The 21769-nt window shown below is 37.6% G+C and overlaps 1 protein-coding gene across 5 annotated transcripts in view; it reads right to left on the bottom strand.

Annotated features, from left to right (window-relative positions):
• Positions 1–21769, bottom strand: part of NCKAP5 (NCK associated protein 5) — a 783557-nt gene that overhangs the window by 455848 nt on the left and 305940 nt on the right. For all 5 annotated transcript variants that reach the window (XM_089520139.1, XM_089520143.1, XM_089520141.1 and 2 more), the window contains exon 4: positions 6097–6160. In XM_089520139.1, the coding sequence (XP_089376265.1) occupies positions 6097–6160 (64 nt within the window). The remainder of the gene's footprint in view (positions 1–6096; positions 6161–21769) is intronic.

Here is a 21769-nt window from a genome sequence, read left to right as displayed (position 1 = left end):
TATTGATTATTTCTTATTTATTTGTTAAACCTGCACCTCACATTTTAGCTAATGAACGGCACTCAGAGCTACTAACAGTGGCAAAACTAAATACAAACTAATACAATTAAATCATACAAACAGATGGAAAACATATCAGTAAAAAGGGGGAAAAAAACCTCTATCCAGGTAGGCCACCACCTCTCAACAACATTCTCCACTTAGATTCCAAAGGCCTGCATGAATAAAAATTGTCTATGCTTTGTTACTGCCCCAGTGTCAAGCCCAGTGTCATCTCAGTGCCACTCAGAAAGATAAGTGGGCTGAGCCTGACGCAGCCAACCAAAGAGCTGGACCATGCCCAGTACACCAAATAAGTCCCCAAACTCTCATAACAGAATTTTATTTCCCAGAGACAGAAGAGCCAAATGCCTCCTGCTCTGCCATGCTGACCCCAGCAGCAAAGGGATAGATGCCTCAGTTTATCTCCTGAGTTTGGAAGAGTAAGCTGCTCACTTGAGCGGTCTCAGGCAATGCGCTGGCATGCCTTGTCCCACTGGATACAAGTCAATCAGAATATTTCAGACCCACCTGCACCCCCACAAGAACATGTCCATTATGTATGCAGACAAATTTGAATGCTTCCTAATTATTTGGTTCAAAGACTTAGCCAAACCTCAGATGAAGGTGTATTTTGTATGTAGCCTACTGAAAGGAAACGCTGCAGGAAGCAGGAAGGGCAGTCCACAGCTTCTCTTGTGAAAGCTTGTTTAAATTAACTTACAAATGTCTTGGATGATCCCTAAAAAAAGGGACTGTTACCAGCTACAGCACCTGCTGGCTGAAAGTTCTCTGGGCCTCCTAAGGTACGCTAACAACAAAAAGAACAGGGCTGAAGACTAGGTAGTAAAACTCTAATTAAGTGTCAAATTAGACTGTATGTAATACATTCAATATTGATAATAAAGGATTGTAAACAATGATTATGTTCCTAAATATTCACAAGAAAATTCATACATTACAAAATACAGTCAAATAACGAAATACTTAGACTGAGAAAAGTATCTGAAAGAAAAACATCTGTTCTGACAAAAAAATAAGCATCTTCATTATTTATGGATTTAATGAAGCTTTTGTACATATTTTTTCCAAAACTGATTTTCCCTTCCAATATTTTTCCCCATTTGTTTATGTGTTTTATTGTTTGACTGTATTTTGTAATGCATCAATTTTCTTGTGATATTTAGGAATATAATCTTTGTTTACAACACTTTATTATCAATACTGGATGTACTTAACAAAACTTGTGGAAAACTGTTGTTTTACTTATTTACATGTGCCAGAATAACCTATGCAAGATACTGGAAACAAAAAGAAATACCCTCTGTAGAACAATGGTTGATGAAAGTCTTCAAGGTCGCGGAAATGGACAAACAGGCATGCTGGATAAAAGATAAGACAGAAGAAAAAGTGGAAGAAGAGTGGCATGTCTTTTATGAATTTTTAAGAACTAAATGGAAAAAATGTAATGTTTATGTAAATACAATGTTTATGTGTATAAAAATTGAAATAACAAGAACTTTAGTTAAAAAATAACAGGATGTGTTAAGAGAATGTCGAAAAGTGAAAAATAAGAAAATTTTAGGAGGAATGCGATTTGTAGACTATAAAGAAGGTAAAACGGGAAATACTGACCTTTCAGAGTTTTTCTTTTTCTTTTGAAATTAGTGAAAGAGTATTTCCCAAGAAGGGGTGAAGAAGACATGATAAGGAAAGGAAAGATAAAACAAAATAAGGGAAATTCAAAATATAACTATGTATAAAGCTGCAAGTAGCTGGAAGTGCAGTTTATGTTAAGTGTATTTTATTAAGTGTCGGAGGGACATGTATGTAAAATGTTAGGTGGGGGGTGGGTGGGATATGAAGGAATGGTATGTACTGTAAATGTATTAGTATTGTAGAAACACTATGTTATGTTATTTAATGTTATGTAATGTAATATGTTATGTGGAAAATTTGAAAAATAAATTAAAAAAAATACTGGATGTACTTTATATAGGAGTTTATCCCATTAACAAAAGCTGGCTTACCTCTTGAATTCAGGATCTGGAATGCTCCCAGATGTTATCTAGCTGGGATGCCACCACCTGCATGCTTCCTGGGTCGAAGCCTCACTCAGCCAGCACTTTTTCAAAGTCAGGGGGCTTCCGACTTCAAAAATTAGCCAGTTGAATGAGGCTTCACCTGGGATACATCTGGGTGGTGGCATTCTGGCTAATAGGTGCCGATTTAGGTATGTTAATATCTGGGGGCATCCCGGATCATGAATTTAAACCAGTAGAGGTAAGCTGGCTTATTTGTTAAGGGGATAAACTCTCTAGTCCCCTTTGACATTTAAACATAACTGTTAGCTCTGTTCTTTTTCTTGTTATTATGATTTGAGGTTGAGATCAGGAACTAGAGTGGAACTAGTCTGTCTTAGAGGAGCAGATCACTAAAGTGTCTCCAAGATAAAATCCTGGATGAAATGTCCAAATCAATAACCACTCTACTCTTCCTGAACTGATTGATTTGCACTTTTCTGTCTCCCCCACAAAAATTCTTAGCAATTACAAATGCTTAGTCTTCTGTGAAATGCACAGCTTATCCTGTGGCATATCATCTCTTGCCTGCCATCATGAACTTTCTTCATATTTTTATTTTCTATATAATGAAATATAAACATCTGCCATAAATATGTTGAACTTCTTCTAAATCACGGGTGGGCAGTGTGATTTGTAGCCTACATGTGGCCTTCAGATCCCACTTTTGTGTCCCCCTAAGGCATGCCACCAATTCCTCAAAACCTTTCAATTTTCTAAAGTAGTGTTTAGATTTTTTTTCTCATTGCAGGTTTTTCATTTGTATCCTTCACCTGGAAACCATGAGGAGAGCCTTCAAAATATGCAAAAACACCCTGGCACAGAACCCCCCCCCCCCCCCCAGCAGTCAAATATCTCCATTTTCATTTGTGTCCTTCTCAAAATGTCATCACAAAGTTATGCAACATTACTTCCAATCAACATTTTTGAAAAGGACTCAGTGGGGTGCATTTTCTCCTTCCCCAACAAGAATGGTCTGAAATAGTGGGTTGGAAGGAAATTGGCCTTTTGCTCCCATGTAGTTGCCCATTACTGCTCTACGTGAGCAAATGACTGGTGGAGTCTATATCCTTTCTTTACATGTGTATCCCAGTAAAGGAAAATCTTAGGCCAGCAGGTGCTGAGATTTTTGTTTGGCTCTTTTAATGGCATTATTAGACCTGCAGATATTCAGCACATGGAAAATCTTCAGAACCCAAGTCATAATGTATCCTGTATCATGTATTACAGTACATCAGCAGTGGAAATCAGAGCTACCACTACCATACACAACAGGATACAGCTACTCCTCCCGAGGGCTATGAAACAGATTTGCTGAGGACCGGCCACACAAGTGGTTAAACTGTGAAAGGTGCTGGTTGCAATTAGCATCCTGCTGCCACAGCAGCTGCTGCTCACGCAGCCTCTGCAAGAACTCTGTGAGCACGATGCTGCATGCTGCTGCCACTCCACAGTATGACAATAAATGCAAGTATACAGTCCAGAAACAAGGCATCCTTATAGCTGTAATTGACCCAATCAGATACTCTGTTGCTACATCCAAGATGACTCATATCCCTGTGTTTTCTTTTAAATGTTATGGTTGGATTCCAGACTTTCATTGTGTCAACAAAAAGACATGCTCATAGAAAATTCCTTCCATATGTGGAACTCTCCTTTCATACACAAAAACAAAAAAATAGGATCCAGTCCCCTGGATTACAGAAAAAAGATATGTTTCACTTGTGTAAGAGAGAAAGAGGTGCATAACATCTAGGGCAATTAACTCAACTCTGAGCCAAAGCTCATTGGGAAGAAGAAAACTCACAGCACAGATCCTTTTTTTCATTGACAACCCCACAGTAGAATCATAGTGCTGAACAGGACCACATATTATTGAAAGAATACACTGAAAGGATGCACTATTACTGCACTATCATTGTGTTTTGATACATTCCAATAGGGTGAGCACTTTATTGTTCATAATGTACCATGTACACTCAACCATAAATCATACTCATGTATAAGTCGAGGGCAGGTTTGGGGACCAAAATTATGGATTTTACTATGACTTGTGGATAAGTTGAGGGTAAAACTTAAAGGCACATAACAAAGGATGTAAAGCACAAAGCAATGGAAAAACAATGGCAAAGAACTTACAAAATTCCCACAGGCATAACTGTTTGTGTTCAAACTAAATGCTGGATGAATGAGGAAGGAACTATGGCAAGTTGTGGCTGTGCAACTTGTGGGAAAGGCAACTAGGTGCAGGTGGGGCGAAAAAAATGTGCATGTCAAAAAGGATATAAAAGCAAAGCAAATAAAATGGCAACTATATTAGCAGTGATTACAGCCCTAATGTGATAACTTTTCCTAATTTTAACCTAGAAAAGCTGACAGATATACTCAGATGTCTTATTCACATCCTTCAAAGCCCATTTCCTCTTGGCACTCCTTGAGGGGAAGGACCAAAGAGTTTCTACCACAGCCATTTTCCTACCCAGACATTCACAAAGGTCAGAAGCTGTGCAATGGCAGAGAGAGTAAAGTGGACTGGCGCTTCTTTTAGGTGCTCCTAGGACAGGCTAAAATCTCCCTTTTCACCACTGTATTTAGAGAAGGGGATGATTCCTTTTTTGATAAGTTAAAGGCCCTGGGGTTTTGTCTGGAACAGCGGTGGCCAATTTACCTGTGGAGGGCAGCCACAGCCATCAAACCACACGGCTTCCCTCCACAGGAAAAAGAAACTGCAAAAAGCCAATGGCACACTCGTGACGTAACTGGCATGACACAACATGCGGACGCTATGTGTTCGTTACATCATAATGACATTGCTAATATTAGATCTTTTCTTTCAATTTCTACTGCTAAGACTCTGGTTTACGCCCTGGTTGACTATTGCAACCTTCTTTTGACGGGGCTTCCTTTGTCTCACCTTGGTCCTTTGGTTCCATCCAACACTCCACTCCTAGGATTATCTTTTTGCCCAGTGTTTCGACCATATCACCCTGCTGTTGACATCTCTCCACTGGCTCACCATTCCTTTCAGGATTCGGTACAAGTTTCTTCTTTTAACCATCAAAGTTCAGCATAGTGTGGCTCCCACTTATTTGGGGCAGCTCTTGTCTCTACCTATAATTCTGTTGAAATTCTGCAAACCATGTGTTTGGGGCTCCTGACTCAGCCAAGGGTTTCTTCTTTCCTGGGCTGGATTCACTCTTTCTCACTTGCTACACCTTAATCCTGGAACCACCTCCCCAAACACTTATAGACTATTACTTCCCTAGCTAATTTTAAGTCTGAAATAAAGACCTTCCTGTTTATTGAAGCATTTCAGACTGCAGTTTTATATCTCTGATAATCCAGTCAGGGGGTGTATTATTACAGTTTTCTTTTTATAGCTATTTAATCTGATAAATTACTTATTTACTGTGTATTTTATACCTTGTGATTTTAGACTATATGCCATTGACAGGTTTTACGTTGTTTTATCATTTTGTAAAGTGGCATGCAAAACTTACAGAACTATACAAATAAAAACTTATCATCATCATCATCATCGGCCAAACAAGATAATATCAGTTCTAACTTTGAACTGAAAGCAGAAGAAAATTAACATCACAAACAAAATGGGCAAAAGATGAGGAGTTAGCATGATCAATCTTTCAGGTGTTTTCATTGCTTTCTTTATTCATTCTTCATAGCCAGTAATTACTAATCAAGTGTATCTAATTCCAGTCTCAAATTGCCTATTTACGTGCTTAATTACCATGATTTTTCACACAGTCATCAGCAGTCAAAGGAAGCCAGAATGATAGCCGTTTCTCAAGGATTCCTCCTCAGCTCCTGACCTCAAAAGAAAAAATCTAATTCAAAACAACATTGCCTCACTGTACATTTGTATTTTGGCTCTAATCTCTAACAAAACAAGTGCATGTGAAGTCTGAATGGTGAGAGGACAAGTGTAAATGTAAAGCAGATGACTTCCAAAACTTACCATTGTTTCATCATTCTTACTTTGTGCAACTTCCTGCTGCAGCCGAGCCACAGACAGCTTCTCCCTACAGAAAGGAGAAAAGCATAAAAAACATTAAAAAAAAATCAGGACCTAGGAAAACATCTATTTTATATATTATTGGAGCATTCTTACTCATCAGTGAAGTAATTCCACTAGGTAGTGTAAATTTCTCTGCCATATTTTATAATGTAACTTTTAATAACTTGTATGCCATTTTTGCACTTATAGTCAGGGAATGTGACTCATCTAAGTACCAATTATTTCTTAAAGTCCAAAAAAATAATTTTATGATCATGGCTAAATGCATTTTTAGGTATACTACTTGATACATAAAATGGACTTCAATTTTTCATGTGGATTTCATTCTACTTTGTAACAACACAGAGTTCATTTCCTAACTTGCATTAAGCAAGTTTAAATGTGAGATGAAACATTTAAAGAAAATATAACAAAATACTTCAGCATAGAAAATAAGCAATAATTACTCATGCATTCCAAAATTATTTTAACATATATCTTAAAAGGAGAAGACAAAAAAATCATGAATTACAAAATTTTAGCAAAGGGTCAGATTACCAGAATAAATATTATTCATGAGATTAACTCACACAGAAAATGCACACACATTTGGGAAATAGCAGGAAAGTATTAAGAAGACTATGTGCGCTGCTGTCACATGACTATCTATAGAGTTCCTATGTATGGTCTGGGACCATGTTCACAGGACTACATGCCTCATGTTTGTAGGTGTAATAGGACTGTATGGATGGGCAAATGTATGCACTCCCTTATCTGTTTGAATGGTTCCTCCACAAATGCATTTAAAGTCCAAGAATTTATATACTTTTAGCATAGTATAAAAACACACTGGTCCAGGCACACTGTGTGTATGTGCCTGCAGAACAACTGGCTGGGCTAGGGATCACACATTCTAGGACTGTCAAATCAAAGTGATACAAACAGAACTGCCTGTCTGTGCTTGTTCTGTGTATTTCATCACTAGGAACACACTTAAACAGCTTTTAAAAAATGACCATGCACAATGATTTTTATGCTAACATAGGGGCTGTACACACAGCCCCCAAGGGATGATGTGACATCACCCCTTTCCTATCCGGATAGGGGTCGCAGCAACAGCACGCTGCAGCTCTGATCTGGCCTTTCCAGGGTGCAAAAAGGAGCCACAAAATGACTATATGGCACTACTTTGGTGCTACATCGTCCAGAGGAAGTGCAAGAGGAGAGCTGTGATGCCACGTGCCATGTGCAGTGGTGTGCAGCATCACAATGCCCTGGGGTGCAAAGTTGGGTGTGTGTCATGTGGACGTGATGCCCCATCTCCGCCCCCAGGCCGGCCTTAATGGCCTGTCTGAAGGGCCCCATAGTGACCCAGCAAAATTCTAGGGTTTAATCATAGGTTTGCATATTTGGAGGTGTGCAAAAAAGTGGTGTGCCTGACTACATGTAGGGACATTTACACAGTCAAGTGGACATGCAAAAATAATGATTTGCCATCATGCTTCCACTCCTCTCCCACATGAGTTCATTTTATTAATAAACTTACACCAAAACCCATAATGCCCAAGTACTGACACTGGATTTATATATAGGTAAGGAGAGTTTCAAAGAGTGAAAAGACTGGGAAGCTGTCAGTTTCACTCTTGCTTAGCTTAGAACACTTACAGTCTCAGAAATCTTGAGAAAACTGATCAATCTGCCCAATCAGACCCTTCCTAGTCAAGGAGGGTGTTTTTGTTGTAGGCCATTAAAAAAAAAATGCCTTCAAATTTGTGGAAAGTTCATTCTTACAAAACCATGAATATATCTTTAAGCGATACATCCAGTGCACACCATGATGTCTCCCAAGGGAAAACCCTATAAGGAACTTAACAGCAAGGTTCAACTGTGCTGACAATAACAACTCCCTAGCTATTCTGCTGTCTGCCAAAAAGCCCCATTGAGAAGGTTTGGATCAAGTACAAGTGAGATGACTGTGCCAGCAATGCTCTTTTGTGAATCAATCCATGAGGAGGGGTAAATGGGTTAAAAAAAGCCAGTTGAGCAAGGAATAGAAAAACCCTCCTGTACAGAGATTTATGTGGATCCGCAGGATACCCTGTGATTGATAGTCATTGTGTTTGGAAAATTATGCCTTCAGACAGAAAACTAGTCTGCCTCTAATAATAGGCAGGAACTAAGTTAATAAATTTTCTTTTTACATATTTACTGCCCATTTTCTCTATGTCCATGAAGCGATGGGAAGCTCTGGTTTTTAAAAAAAGGAAAAAGGGGAGAAAGGGTTCTCATCAAGACATTTAACAGGAAGCTCTTCATTTTTACCTTTGCTGTGAGGCAATATAGCCCTTGCTGAGATATTTGGCTGTTTTAATGGTCAATCTTCCTACATATGAATTTTCCCACTTTTTCATTTCCCACTCTTGCAGTTTATTTTAACGTGTTGATAGGAACTCTGCATCAAAGCAAAGGGTATTTGTATGTAGTTAGGCCTCCTCAGTTTGTCCTGAAAACATTTGTTCATTATTTTTATCACACAACTATTTGGTAATACCAATTGAAAAGGAAAATAAATTTCACAAAGTTCTGTAGAGTTTTGGAAAGACCTTTGGAAGGCCAACTGGGGACCATTCTATTTCTTTCGCTAGTTAATTCTTGTGAGTTTCTGAAACACATGCACACAATATCTGTTCTTTAAATTCTGACTTTATTTTATGCTATAAATAAGATTGTTTTTTAGTGTTAGGTCTTAAATAAATTCTTTTTATCTGAATCTATTGATGAGGCTTTTGCAAGTCGCATTTGTTCCCCAAATCCAATAATAATTTCTTTATAGAACTTTTTAAAATACGCTGCCATGTCTAGGTAAGAAAAAAGGCAAGCTTCAAGTTCACTATCATAACATGTTCAGACAACTATCACCTATGATTTTTATGTCAATCGTACTTTGTTTAGAATGCCAGCCTAAGCAGATCACAACTATGAATGATTAAGTTTAAGAATGGGTAAGCTGTATCATTTATACAGCTACCTGACAGCAGATCCATACAAACTCCAAGCTAACATATAAGGGATTGATGCATTAATCCCAGGAAATGGTCAAAATGTGTGCCTGTGTCGGTTTGGTGTTTCATTATGCTACATATAGGCTGGAGCAACTGAGAACATAATGCCAAAACATTTCTTGAGCTGTCTAGGAAACAGCTGGGGGTATAGTCAATGGTGGAAGCAACATTAGATTATAGGTGGTAAAAACAATACAGATCTCTATAGTTCCCTTCCTTTCTCTCAGCTGTCTGGAAACAGCAGTCTTTGGTTTATTAGATCCCTAGGAGAAGTGAACGAAATGATTAACTGCTCCAATTCAGTCTTTCATAGCAATGAAACATCATTTGAGCTCCACTAATAAGATCTCATTTTCTAACACAATGGGTTGTTTTTTTGTTTTTGTTTTTAAATCCTTTTACAATTTTACCCAGTACTCAGAAGATGCAACACCAGTTTAGGAGTCTTGGACAAATGAGGTTTGTTTAATAGTTTAAGAAAGTGAGCAGTTTTATTTTGAGCTTTATTTTAAGAACAGTTTTATTTTGAATAATGCTGCCAAATGTTGAACAACCAAACAAAATGCAACATTAGTTAAGGTAGATTTTTTTTACAAAAACTTTCTGTTTAGTAAGTAAATAAATGTATTGTTGGAGCTACAATATGAAACATATATGTAAAATATAATTAAATTAAAACTACAATATCAAAATACCTAAGAGTACTGAAACTCAATTAAAAATACTTAGCCTAATCCTAAAACTACACCTCAGACAGATGTCCAAACAGGATTAGCTGACACAATTCTCTTTCTAATTTTAAAAGATAACACAGTAGAAATGATCACCTGAGAATGGACATAAGGAAATGCATCTGCCAGCAAGTAGTTAATACATTCTTTTTTAACTGAAGCTTAACATTGAAGACTCTGCACATTCTTTAACCATAACTTTTTTTGTAACTTTGAAAAGTTTTAAGTTACAGAGTTAGTTGGTTTATTGGTTTTGTGTCTCGCCCGCACACAAGAATTAAAGCACTTTAAGGAGCATCTACCTCACATATCGGTGAAGGTTTTAAAAAACCCACAGCCCTGATTTGAAAGTAAAAGAAGAGGGGGAGGCTGCTGTTTGTTATTCTTTCCTCTTCCTAGTGTATTTTCCTACTAAATGTAGCCTATTGTTGCATTCTAGGTTGACATAATATATTTGCGAAGAATGGTCATGAATGATAACTGTGGAGAGTGGATCCAGAGTTAGAGTGAAAATCCCATATAGAAAGCATATAACAGGTCTTAAAGGCTTAAAGGCTCTGGCTGTCAATAAACTTCCAGACTCGGTTTAAGGTGCAGGTAATGGCATTTAAAGTCCTGGGATATTGAAAGAACACTTCTCCCTATACATGCCCGCCTGAGGAGTATGTTTTGTGGGAGAGATACTCCTCTGTGTAGGAAAGCAGCACACTGTATGAGGACCTAGGAGAGGGCTGTCTTTGTTGTGGCACCCCATCTGTTGAATGCCCTCCCCTTGGAATGCCAACACCAGTTTCGTTGTGCTGCCAAACCAAAACATCACTTTTGATTCAAGCCTTTGTACATTTTAATTAATTAACTCATTTCTAGCCTGCCTTTCTCCCCGAAGAGACCAAAGGCGTCTCACAAATAATAATAATAAAAAAAACGACATACATGTGGTTGTACTGTACAGCTAGGACAAAGAGGGGAACTACATACAGGTGGGTTTACTCAATCAAGGAAGGTATAGCCCTTTTTACAGGACCTGAACAGGATTGTTGGTAACTGGGAAACTTGAGGGTTTCAAAGGTCCAAAACACACTGCAGAAACAATTCAGTTGGAGACTGCTTTAACTGCCCTGGCTCAATACTAGGGAATTCTGGGAACTGTAGTTTTGTGAGACATTTTGCCTTCTCTGTCAGAGAACTCTGGTGCCACAATGTTCCCAAGATTCCCTAGCACTGAGCTAGGACAGGTAAAGCAGTCTCCAACTGGATTGTTTCTGCAGTGTGTTTTGGATCTTGGTCATAGTATTACCATATGTCGAAGAAGACATGACAGCATGTACCAACAATGTGGTACAGTCTATGAGTGGAATTATTTTTTTGTCTTAAATTGCAATTGATTAAATTAATTTTATTGTAAGCCACATGATAAAGGACAATGTAAATATTGTCAGTCAGTCAGTCAACCTTTATTAGGCATAGAAAAACAACATGCATTTACAATAAAACTTCAGGATCGTTATTAAAATTTAAGGCATAATTTTGTTGCCTCCACCAGAAAATTGGCCATTAACCTGGTAATATGTGACTTTTGACCTTCCAATAGGTATTCCACTGATAACCCATTCAAAGAGATATTCATTTCCAATAACCTTCGTAATTAATTTTTCCCTCAGAATTATATACAATGGACAAATACAATATGATGGCGAACATCTGGAGCTTGATTACAGTGACATACACGATTCAAAAATGGGGTCTGCAGATATCTGCCCCTGGTCACATTTGAGGGGTGTACATTCAGTCTGGCAAACAAAAAGGCCTTCCTTGACACCAGCAGTGAAAGTGTTTGAAAATAATCCAGAATCCTACCCTGCAAGGGGGGATACCGAGTATCGCTGGAGAACACACTCTAGGAGGAATTGGATATGTCAGTTGATGTTCTCTGTCTGCAAGGCAGACCCTAATAGATTCAAGACATTCCTTTTCAGTAAGTAAAAGGAGAGAATCAACATATAAACCCACAGACATTACTTTACTTTCATAAAATTTAGCCCAACTAGCATAGTAACCTTAGTATTTTAAGGAAGGAAGGAGTTCAGACCAATGGAGCTTGCTTCTAGTTCAAGACAGGGTCACCTTATTTGAGGCATGAGAGTTTATCCTCAAGGACTCCGCTTTAAGTCTCTACCCATCCCTGTTACATTTACCCTTATAACATATTTGGTGGAGTTTGCAGCAAATTCCTGTCCTAATCTCCCCACTCTAATCTCACTATTCTAGAGTTACAATTCTGGTATTTTAATATAAAATTAAACAACTGTGCTTTAAAAACAAATATAAATATTTCTTTTTCTTGAATGTGAACAATTAGTAATATACATTAGGCACTCAAAAATGCAACTTTAGATAGAATTTCTAAAGGAGTTCAGTTTTAAAATTTTAAATAGTCATGTATCCATGTTCTATATCTCTTTAAATAAATTAGTTTTTCAAAAATATGCTGTGAAGTAGTATTAAATTGAATATATTATATACAGTAAGTTCCATTCTGCTGCTCAATAAAGCAAACAAAGCAGACAAAATGTTCTTAAAATTCATACTTTGCTGCTGAATAAAAATACATTTTTAAAAAATATGTCAAACATAAACACATGTTTAAAGGTACAAGAGAAAAAATATAATAGTTTAAACAAATTGTACATGACTAAAAAAGAAAAGCATTGCCTCTTCTTACATTTACCTCCCAGAACCATGGATCTGCTTCTGAGAATAATCTTGGCTCACAAAGAAGCTTGCATTAACAAATTATACCATTTGCAAAATCATTAACAATTATATCCATTGAGTATCTTTTATCTTCATAATGTTAGCAGATTGCTAAAGTACTCTAAATATAGAGCTGGTTTTTCATCTTGCCATCTAATGATTCTTCTCATTATAAACTTCAGCTCATCCAATTAAGAAGCAAAACTTATACTGTTCATTTACCACGATGAACCCACAGGGTGCAGGAACTGAACATTAAACACAAGGTGCCATGTACCAGTACCAGGCTCTGCTCAAGCATAAGCCCCTTAAAATGAATGGAGTCTGCTTGATTACTCAATAGACAAAGTATAATTCAAGGGGATAAACAGAACACAATAGGGCAATTATGTCAAATAAAGTCAGGGAATTTACAGTAAACAATGAACATTCATCTGTCCCCTATCCTCAAAGAACGTCACAGGATTGTGTCAAATAAATGATTCATATAGTAGAGCTATTCCCCAGGGTTTCATTCTGAAGTTCACACCATTCTTTAAATGGTATGGGGGATAGTGGTTTCTATGTCCATTTAGCAATAAATCCTTTCAGGGTTTGAGTCCAAACTTTAGACGAACTATTCAAGATGCTTAACTCTGTCCACAGAATAATTTCTGCATCTGTCACGGATCCTTCAAAATTCAGACGATTACATAAAAATACACTCATTACACCAATGATGTGGAAGCCACCCAGCACCTCAAGCAGCATGGCTATTTATATGCTTTATCATGTCATGTAGGGACTTTCTACGAACCACTCAATGCCATTTGATACATATACAAAATTTAAAGCTATCAACTACGATAGACCAATACATAAATGAATGGATGCGCTTACAAGGTGCTAAATCTAGGATGTTTGTTCCCTCCTTTAATTTGATTTACACTAGATGGCAAGTGACATGGCAAGCATAAGATAGCGGACTTGAAGAGGACTGTCAAGTGCTGGAGCTGAGTGTAATATTTGCAGTTTACTAGCACATGCAGTCAAGCAGGATTATGGTAAACTGTGAATTATGAAGCTGGAATTTCTCAAACAAACCATAGTTAACATTAACTACTACTTGGAGTTTGGATGCAACTAAAGTTATTTATAAACAAAAATAAAAACACCCAATCAGTTCCTTACAGCTGCACAATAGGAGAGAGGCTGTGGCTCTTTCCATGATGAGGTGCAAAGCAAGGGTTTTATCCACACTGCACAATGAGAGGGAGCATGGTGCAGTGGTTTAAGTGTTGGACTAGGACTCTGGAGACTTAGAGTCTTATTGCACAAGAAAAGAAATGCAAAATGGAGTGGGAGAGCAGCAGCTTTCTACATGCCTCTCCACGTGCCAAAATTGTAGCACTTCTATTCTCTTCCCGACGTAAACGGCCATAAAAGTGTGCCTTCTGTCAAACAGATTTTTCCAGCACAGCAAAAGGCACACTTTTATTACTGTCTCCCTCAAGAAGAGAATGGAAGTGCTACAACAGTATGTGGAGAGGCATGAAGAAAGCTACTGCTCTCCTACTCTGTTTCAGCTTTCTTTTCTCATATGATAAAGCTTCAGGGTTCAAATCCCCTCTTAGCCACAGAAATCCACTGGGTGACCTTTGGCAAGTCACACTCACTCAGCCTCAGAAGAAGACAATGGCAAAACCCCTTCTGGTCAAATCTAGCTAAGAACCCCTGTGACAGATTTGCCTTAGGGTTGCCGTAAGTTTCAGAAATGACTTGAAAGCATAGAACAACAACCACCCAATGATACCCTTTGATAACACTTTAAATGCCACAGCTCCATCTATGGAATTGATGTATTTTTATGAGATACTTAAAATTCTCTGCCAGAGCTGTAATGCTTTAGTTCTAAAGAATGGATTAGAGAATTCTAATTACATAAGATGGAACAATGGCAGTTAAAGTTCTATCAAACCGCTCTAAATGTGCAGTGTAGATATATCCAGGTCCATGTCAATCAAATAGTAAGTAGTCATGTTTTATGGATCATTACTACGTATTTTAGCATCACTTGACAATTCAGTTTCTGAAAAAATAGTACCTACAACCTCATTATACAAAATAGGCCACCTAGTCTATCTGTTTAATCTGTTCACAAGTACATTCAGTGGATGCAGTTCCTTCTTTCATTCAGATATAGAGAGTAATAGTATCTTCACATGAAAATGACGAATTAGTTACAAAACACCACACAACCATTTTTAATGCAATGTGCACAATACATTAGTCTCTCAAGGTGTCATCTCAGTAGACATTTGCAAGATGAAGTCTTGCACATGTATAAATAGCTACATTTCCCACTGAAGTAGACAAAAACAAAGGTCGCTAATACTTTCTTTCCCAGTTATTACTTTGGTGTATTCTAACAAGAAATAAAGAAACATTCACCATTTGCTAGAGATATTGTGCATCTGTTTTGAAAAATATTGGGTAAGAAACTGCCCTCCACTGACTAAATAAATGAGATCCCAAAAAATAAAATATGGACAAGATGAGCATAAGGCAGCTTTTAATGTTACAAAATAGCAACATAAAATAATAAACAGTAACAGCTGTTCAAGCTCTTTTAATATCCACCCCCACCTACACAAAACCCTCTTTAACAATCAAAGGACTCCGTTTTCTCTGCATCATTTGACAGGCAGCACCTCCAAATCCAATAAACCAATGCTCTTACATGGTGCTAAATCTAGCCTAAAGGAAAAAAAACACTCAACATAGAAATAGCAAATATCAGTGTCACCAAAATCATGCTTCTGTGCTTCCCCCAGTCTATTTCATTGTAAAACTCTTCTAGAAACTACTGACCAGGACTATCCTCATGAAACTGATAAAAGTCCACCCCAAGGAAATGTGGCTACAGTTAATTAATTTGCCACAAGCTTAAGTAGAATTGTGATTATAACACATTCATTGCAGCTTTTATCCATATGTAATTAGCAGTGATTTAATACCATCTAGAGAGGAGACTTAACAATCAATAGTAGATTTCTGAACTCCAAAATACACTATGGCAATGGAGTGTGTCACGTGCCTCACATTACCTGTTGCTGATCTGTAACAGGCAAGCATATCTGACATTATTGGGTACCAGCAAACATTTTGCATTGATAGGGAGTATATGGCAACAAGTATATGGCTAGTCAAAGCTGTATCACAGAGTAGGAGTTAGCTTAACGTTGTCTGTTTTTACCTATAAAAATTAGCCATTTAAACATACCTTCTTGTCATCAAATGACATCTGAAGGAAATAGAACCCACCACATATATTGGGTCAAACATTCTGGCGTTTGCTTATTTAGAGAAGTAGATGCATTTCACACAATTAAGAAGAACAGTCAGAAGAACTAAGCCTTTAACTTTCCAGTATGTGTAAACGCTGTAGTTACAGTGCTATGTAATAAATTCTATCCTAATCCCCATTTAAAAGACGCAGATGCTGCCATTGATGGGGGTCTGTTGCCCTGACAACAGCTGACTGACATTTCTACCCCCTCCAATTAGTGATCACCAGTGTGCAGAGGACCCTTGTTGAAATTCTCCATCATAGAAGTGGATGTGAGGGGGAATTGTGGCAAAGGTCCTGTTTCTGCCTGTTGCACTGGCGATCACTCACAGGAGGGGTAGGAACATCAGCCAGCTGCTTCCCAATCTACAGGGATCAGACCCTCATTCATCACAGCAGCTGTCTTCTAGTAAGTGGAAAGCAGAGGACTTTCACAGTCCCTACACAGCCCCTGAACTAGGGATTATGACTAAGAAACAGTCATGAGTCAGTCACTCTAGATCTTTTAAGCCTTCCCAACTTCAGATCATCCAGGCCAGCAAAAAACAGACCAAGACTATACTCTGTCACCTTGTTGCAGAGTGACAGATATTAACTGAGGTAAATATCCTATACCTCTTTCCACTCTGAGTCCTGTGAGAAATAGTTGAGTAAATTCCAGAGTCTCTTTAGATTAGTTTATTAAAATTTTGGCAATAATAGAAGAAGAAGAAAAAAAGATCAGGTGAGGGTTTATTCATCGGAGATTCACCATTGCCTTATGTAAGCCTCAGAAAGTGCAGCTTCCTCAAGGTAACCCAGTGGACTTCTACAGCCAAGTTGGGACTTGAACCCTGGTCTTCTGCATCTTACTCAAACCATATACCATAATGGCTCTGCAGGATGTTACACATTTTGTTTATTTAAAAGGTCTTGTTTGAATTATATATCACTTTTCTCTTTGTGCAGGGCCCAAGGCACCCTACAACATTTAAAAAAAACAAGATACAGTTAAAATATTATTCACACGAAAGTTAGAAGAGAACAACAGTCCAATTAAGAACAGGATTAAAACACTGATCATGATTTTTCTTTTAAAAAACTAACAAAAGAAAACACTGGCCCACCACAAACCCTTTCTATCACATCGATTTTCAGTCAACGGCCTGTCTGCAAAAACAGTCTTAGCCTGCTGGTGAAAGGAAATAAGAAAACCAATTCCACAATTTGGGAATAACCCCTGAGAAGGTTCTTCCCAGGTCCTCACCCAACAAACCTATGATGGTGGTGGGACTGAGGGAAAGCCTTCCCCCGAAGATCTTAAAACACTGTCTTTCAGATAGTGTGGACCTATGGCTTTAAAGGTCATGATCAGCACTGCCTAGAATTCTGCCTAGAAACAGATTAGTAGCCTGTTAAGCTGTTTCAACAGGGAGGTTATATGTTCCCTGCAACCAGTGCCATTCAACAACCTGGCTGCAGCATTTTGGACCTACTGAAATTTTTGAACATTTTCCAAAGGCAGCCCCACATACAGCACATTACAGTAACCCAACTGGGATATAATCAAGGCATGTATTACCACAACCAGATCTATTGATGCTCCCAGTGTGTACTGATTTTAGCAATATATGTTCAGGGATGTGACTGGCCTCTGCAATCTAGGAGAAGTGAGTACAGTTTGTTAACAGTTGACCTTTTAATAGATCTTAATCATGTGACAGCTAATGCAGGGTATCTCTCCGATCTGGCATGCAGGATAGGATTTTTTCAAATAGCTTCAGAATTAATTTTTATCCTGCTGATTAATCATATTAACACGCAGTGTCAACTAAGAGTTTATATACAAGTTTAAACATTTTTCATATCTGCAATGTGAAGAATAAAGTAATATAAATGCAGTTATAAGTAATATAAAGGTAGGCATTTATGTTCATTTAGTAAAAAAGCATTTTCCTCTTCCTTGCTAACCAGATGATTCACTCCAGAATTTTATAGTTGATTCACTTATCTCTTGGTTATATTAAAATTGAACTGAAGGCCACATCTTCACCATGGACAACATCTGACCAGAAGAGCACTTTTAGAGTGGAGGGAGAAGGTGATTTTCACTTGCACTCCTTGCTCCCCCCCTCCCAAAAAAAAGCTATGAAAGATTGGCAGGACTCTCCAGATCTATGTAGAAGATGGTGATGAAGATCATCTCCTTCCATCTTCTCACCAGAACATCCTGAGCAAAGCTCCACTCAAAGACTTATCCTGCTGTCAGAAGCAAACCCTGGATCTAAGCCAGTATTTGGACAAGAAATTGAAACTTCCACCCATATCAATTTAAATTACAATTCCACATTAAACTCTCCACAAATAGTTGGCTTTGGATTAAAAAAAAGCACAAATCATCCAAAAACTAGCATAACTTTAGGTATAATTTTCTTCCTAATATTCTAAGAGCATGGTGATAGCTCTAAACTCCCTACAACAGAAATTCATCTTTCTATGAACTATTTCCTGTTTGAATGATACTGTCACTTGGTTGTGCAATCTCCCAACATTATGCTGATGAATCCACCTAGGTTTCTCATTAATGAGCTAGTGACTTGCATTCTAATATATGAGGTGCCATTCCACTGTCAAATTAAGCTTGGCAGGAAAGGAAGACCAACCTTTTCTTAGTTATCAATGTCACAGTAGCTATATATAATTTAAAAAGGTTTGCTATTTTGGCTTTTGGGATATGAATTCTATTCAGAAAGGGGTTTTCTAATAGAAATCTTACTTTTAAATTTACTTGATTTCACATTTGGGAAATTAGGTTGATGAAAAAGATACCTAATAGGAGGCAAAATACATTATAAAAATAATGGTAGAAAACACACATTTGGTTTGAAATAAAAGTGCTATACTATAATCAGCACCATAGTATGGGATCTAGTTGTTTTCATTTGAAGTGAGGAGGTGAGGTACTAGAATCTAGCTGGTAATAGACAGACCCAGTACAAAATATAGGTTTAAGTATGTGTACTGAAGGATAGACAGATTACCATATGGCTACTCTTGTCACTTTGCATGAGCTTTTTTATGAATTGATTCCATTACATTCCCAGATTCATCTGTTGGGCAAGATAGATCATGGATTCACATTTAAGTAAGCATTTAAATATGCATTTTAAATGTATTTTCTCACAAAAGATTCATATTTCTAAATTACGTACATTTTTATACACAAGTACAACACTGAGAAGTGTGAAATCTGACAGTCCAAACTACATATCTATGAAGTGTGGATCAGTTGTCTAGAAGTTTGTAAGCTGCATATTCTTCACTGTTGTTGTGTATCTTCAAGTCATTTCCAATTTATGGTGACCCTAAAGCCAATCACAGGAGCTGCCAGGAGTTTCTTGGCAAGATTTGTTCAGATGGGGTTTGCCTTTGCCTTCTTCTGAGACTGAGAAAATGTCAAGTGCCCATGGTCATCAATTCAGTTTCCATGACCAAACAGGAATTCGACTATTACTCTAGTCTCCAGAGTCATAGTTCAACACTCAAACTACTACACCACACTGGCTCACTATATTCTTCACTACCCATGGGGATAAAATCTCAGTGTGGAGATTCCTTGGTGTAAGTTCATCTTGTCTCCCTGAACTGTTAGGATGCACTTTCTAATATAAACTTTAACACCTTATCTTATGTTTTCACCACACATTACATAGGATAAAGACTTAAAGACAAAAAGAATACAGTCTTATCCACAAATTCAAGCATCAACAGTTTGAAAATATTTTAAAATGTATAAGTCCCAAAAAGCCAACCTTGATTTTGCCATTTTATATAAGAGACACCATTTTGCTCTGCCATTATATTTAATGGGACTTGAGTATCCATAGATTTTGTTATCCACAGAGGGTCCTGGAACTAAACCACAGCTGATACTAAAGGCCCACTGTATGCAAAGATATTTGAACAACAATAAAAAAATGACATTTGCAAACCCTGATAAGAATACTGGACTAATTAGAATTTTCACAATTTAGGAAATCGGTATGAAAAATTTCCCTGCTCTTCCCGCTCCCCAGAAAACAGCTTTGTGTGTGTGTGTGTGTGTGTGTGTGTGTGCATGCTACAAACAGCATTTTCTCTGCAGAAAAATTAGTTCTGTGTTATTTCCTGCACAGAAAATACTGTAATTGAGAAAAAATGCTGTAGTAGTGGCAAAGTCTACATGTACATACGTGTGCACACTTACAGAGGTTTATAGATGTAGATGCACAAAGGAAATGGCATTTTTGTGTGCAGGGGACATCATTTTCATGTAGAAAAAAATATTTCTATGCAGAAAGTGCTGTTTTCTTTACAAATAAACCACATAAAATTTTTGCAAAGAATAAGTCCCCAACAGCAAATAATTTTTGAAAAGTTTTTAAAGACTGCCTCTCAGCACAAATAAAGAAAATTGCTAAAATTACTCATTGCTTTTTTCAAAAACAAAATTAACAAAGAATTACATCCCTCTGTGACCTGATATGGTATGAAATGGGATACAATCTTCTGCACTGGATTTGACATATGAATGTTGCTGTTGTGTGAACCCATTTACATTGTGTCTATTCCTGTGCCATTGCTAGGTGAAGCCCTTGCGTGCCTGTAATTTAATCTGCAAAATTAAAATGGCAGGGAGAAATGCAATTTAGAATGGTTCAACCTTGCAGCAAGAACTTTTGGAATTGTCTTGATCTATCCATCAAGAGATTGATTTATCAATTCTAATGTTGCTTTTAAATTAGTATTTGCATTCCACACTATATTTTACATGCCAATACTCTGCAATCCAAAAGGCATATGGAAGGAATTTCCACAATTAGGCAAACTGCCAAGTGCTTAGAGTTGTACTTTATTATCATCATTATCATGGGACCTCTTGGCTTTAAAAGGGGCTTGAATATAAGGACTAATAGAAGTCATTCTAAAATAGCAGATTAGCCAAGGAAGTTTAAAATTCTAGCAACAATGAGAGGCAACTTTGTTATTTGAAAACAACCAAAACCAAGAGTAAGACCAGTCAGACTGAGACCACTAGACCTCTTTGACCTGCTGCTTTGGTGAAATATTTCTAGAAACAACTTCATAATAATTTAATTTAATGTTAGTGGCACCTAGTTTGAGAGTTTTCCATATCTTTAGTTATGACAAAACAAATTCTGACACACATATGAAACCTTTTCTCCTATGTTCCTTTGAATAGAAGCAGCAGCTCCTCAGGCATGTTATCTTATGCAAAAGAACTTCTTCCACTGAAATGCATGGTGAACCCAAGGCCAGATTATGGTTGTTTTAAGCTCCAAGAAGTTCTAAGAACAGGGCTCCCTCTGGGCACATGTCTGAGCACCAGTCTACAGTGATGGCATAGATTTCTTTTCTTAAAAGTGAATAAATATTATATGAAATACAAAGTATAAATTCAGTAAGACTAATAACCTGATCCCATGCATTTTTCCTCAGTTACTCAAATAACACAAAATGCTGGTGTTCACAAAAATATCAGGCGATTCAGGAACTAACAAGGAAAAGAGGAAACAACCCAGACATTTCTCCTTCAGAAATAGTGCCTAGCTAGTGTGGAGCCTGAAAGAGTTACAACAATTGAAATCACTCATAATCCAGCCCTGGGTGAGTCAGCACATACTACATGTCTTTGAACATAGAGGACATATTGACAGGGTGACCAGGCATCCTCCTTTTCCTGGACACATCCTACAGCCTTCTGTCCAGGAGGAATTTCA

The sequence above is a fragment of the Sceloporus occidentalis genome, unplaced genomic scaffold, assembly GCF_023333645.1.
Source record: "Sceloporus occidentalis isolate IW3139 unplaced genomic scaffold, rSceOcc1.0.p SCAF_4, whole genome shotgun sequence".
Lineage (NCBI taxonomy): Eukaryota > Metazoa > Chordata > Lepidosauria > Squamata > Phrynosomatidae > Sceloporus > Sceloporus occidentalis.
This window is presented reverse-complemented; position numbering and strand designations above follow the sequence as displayed.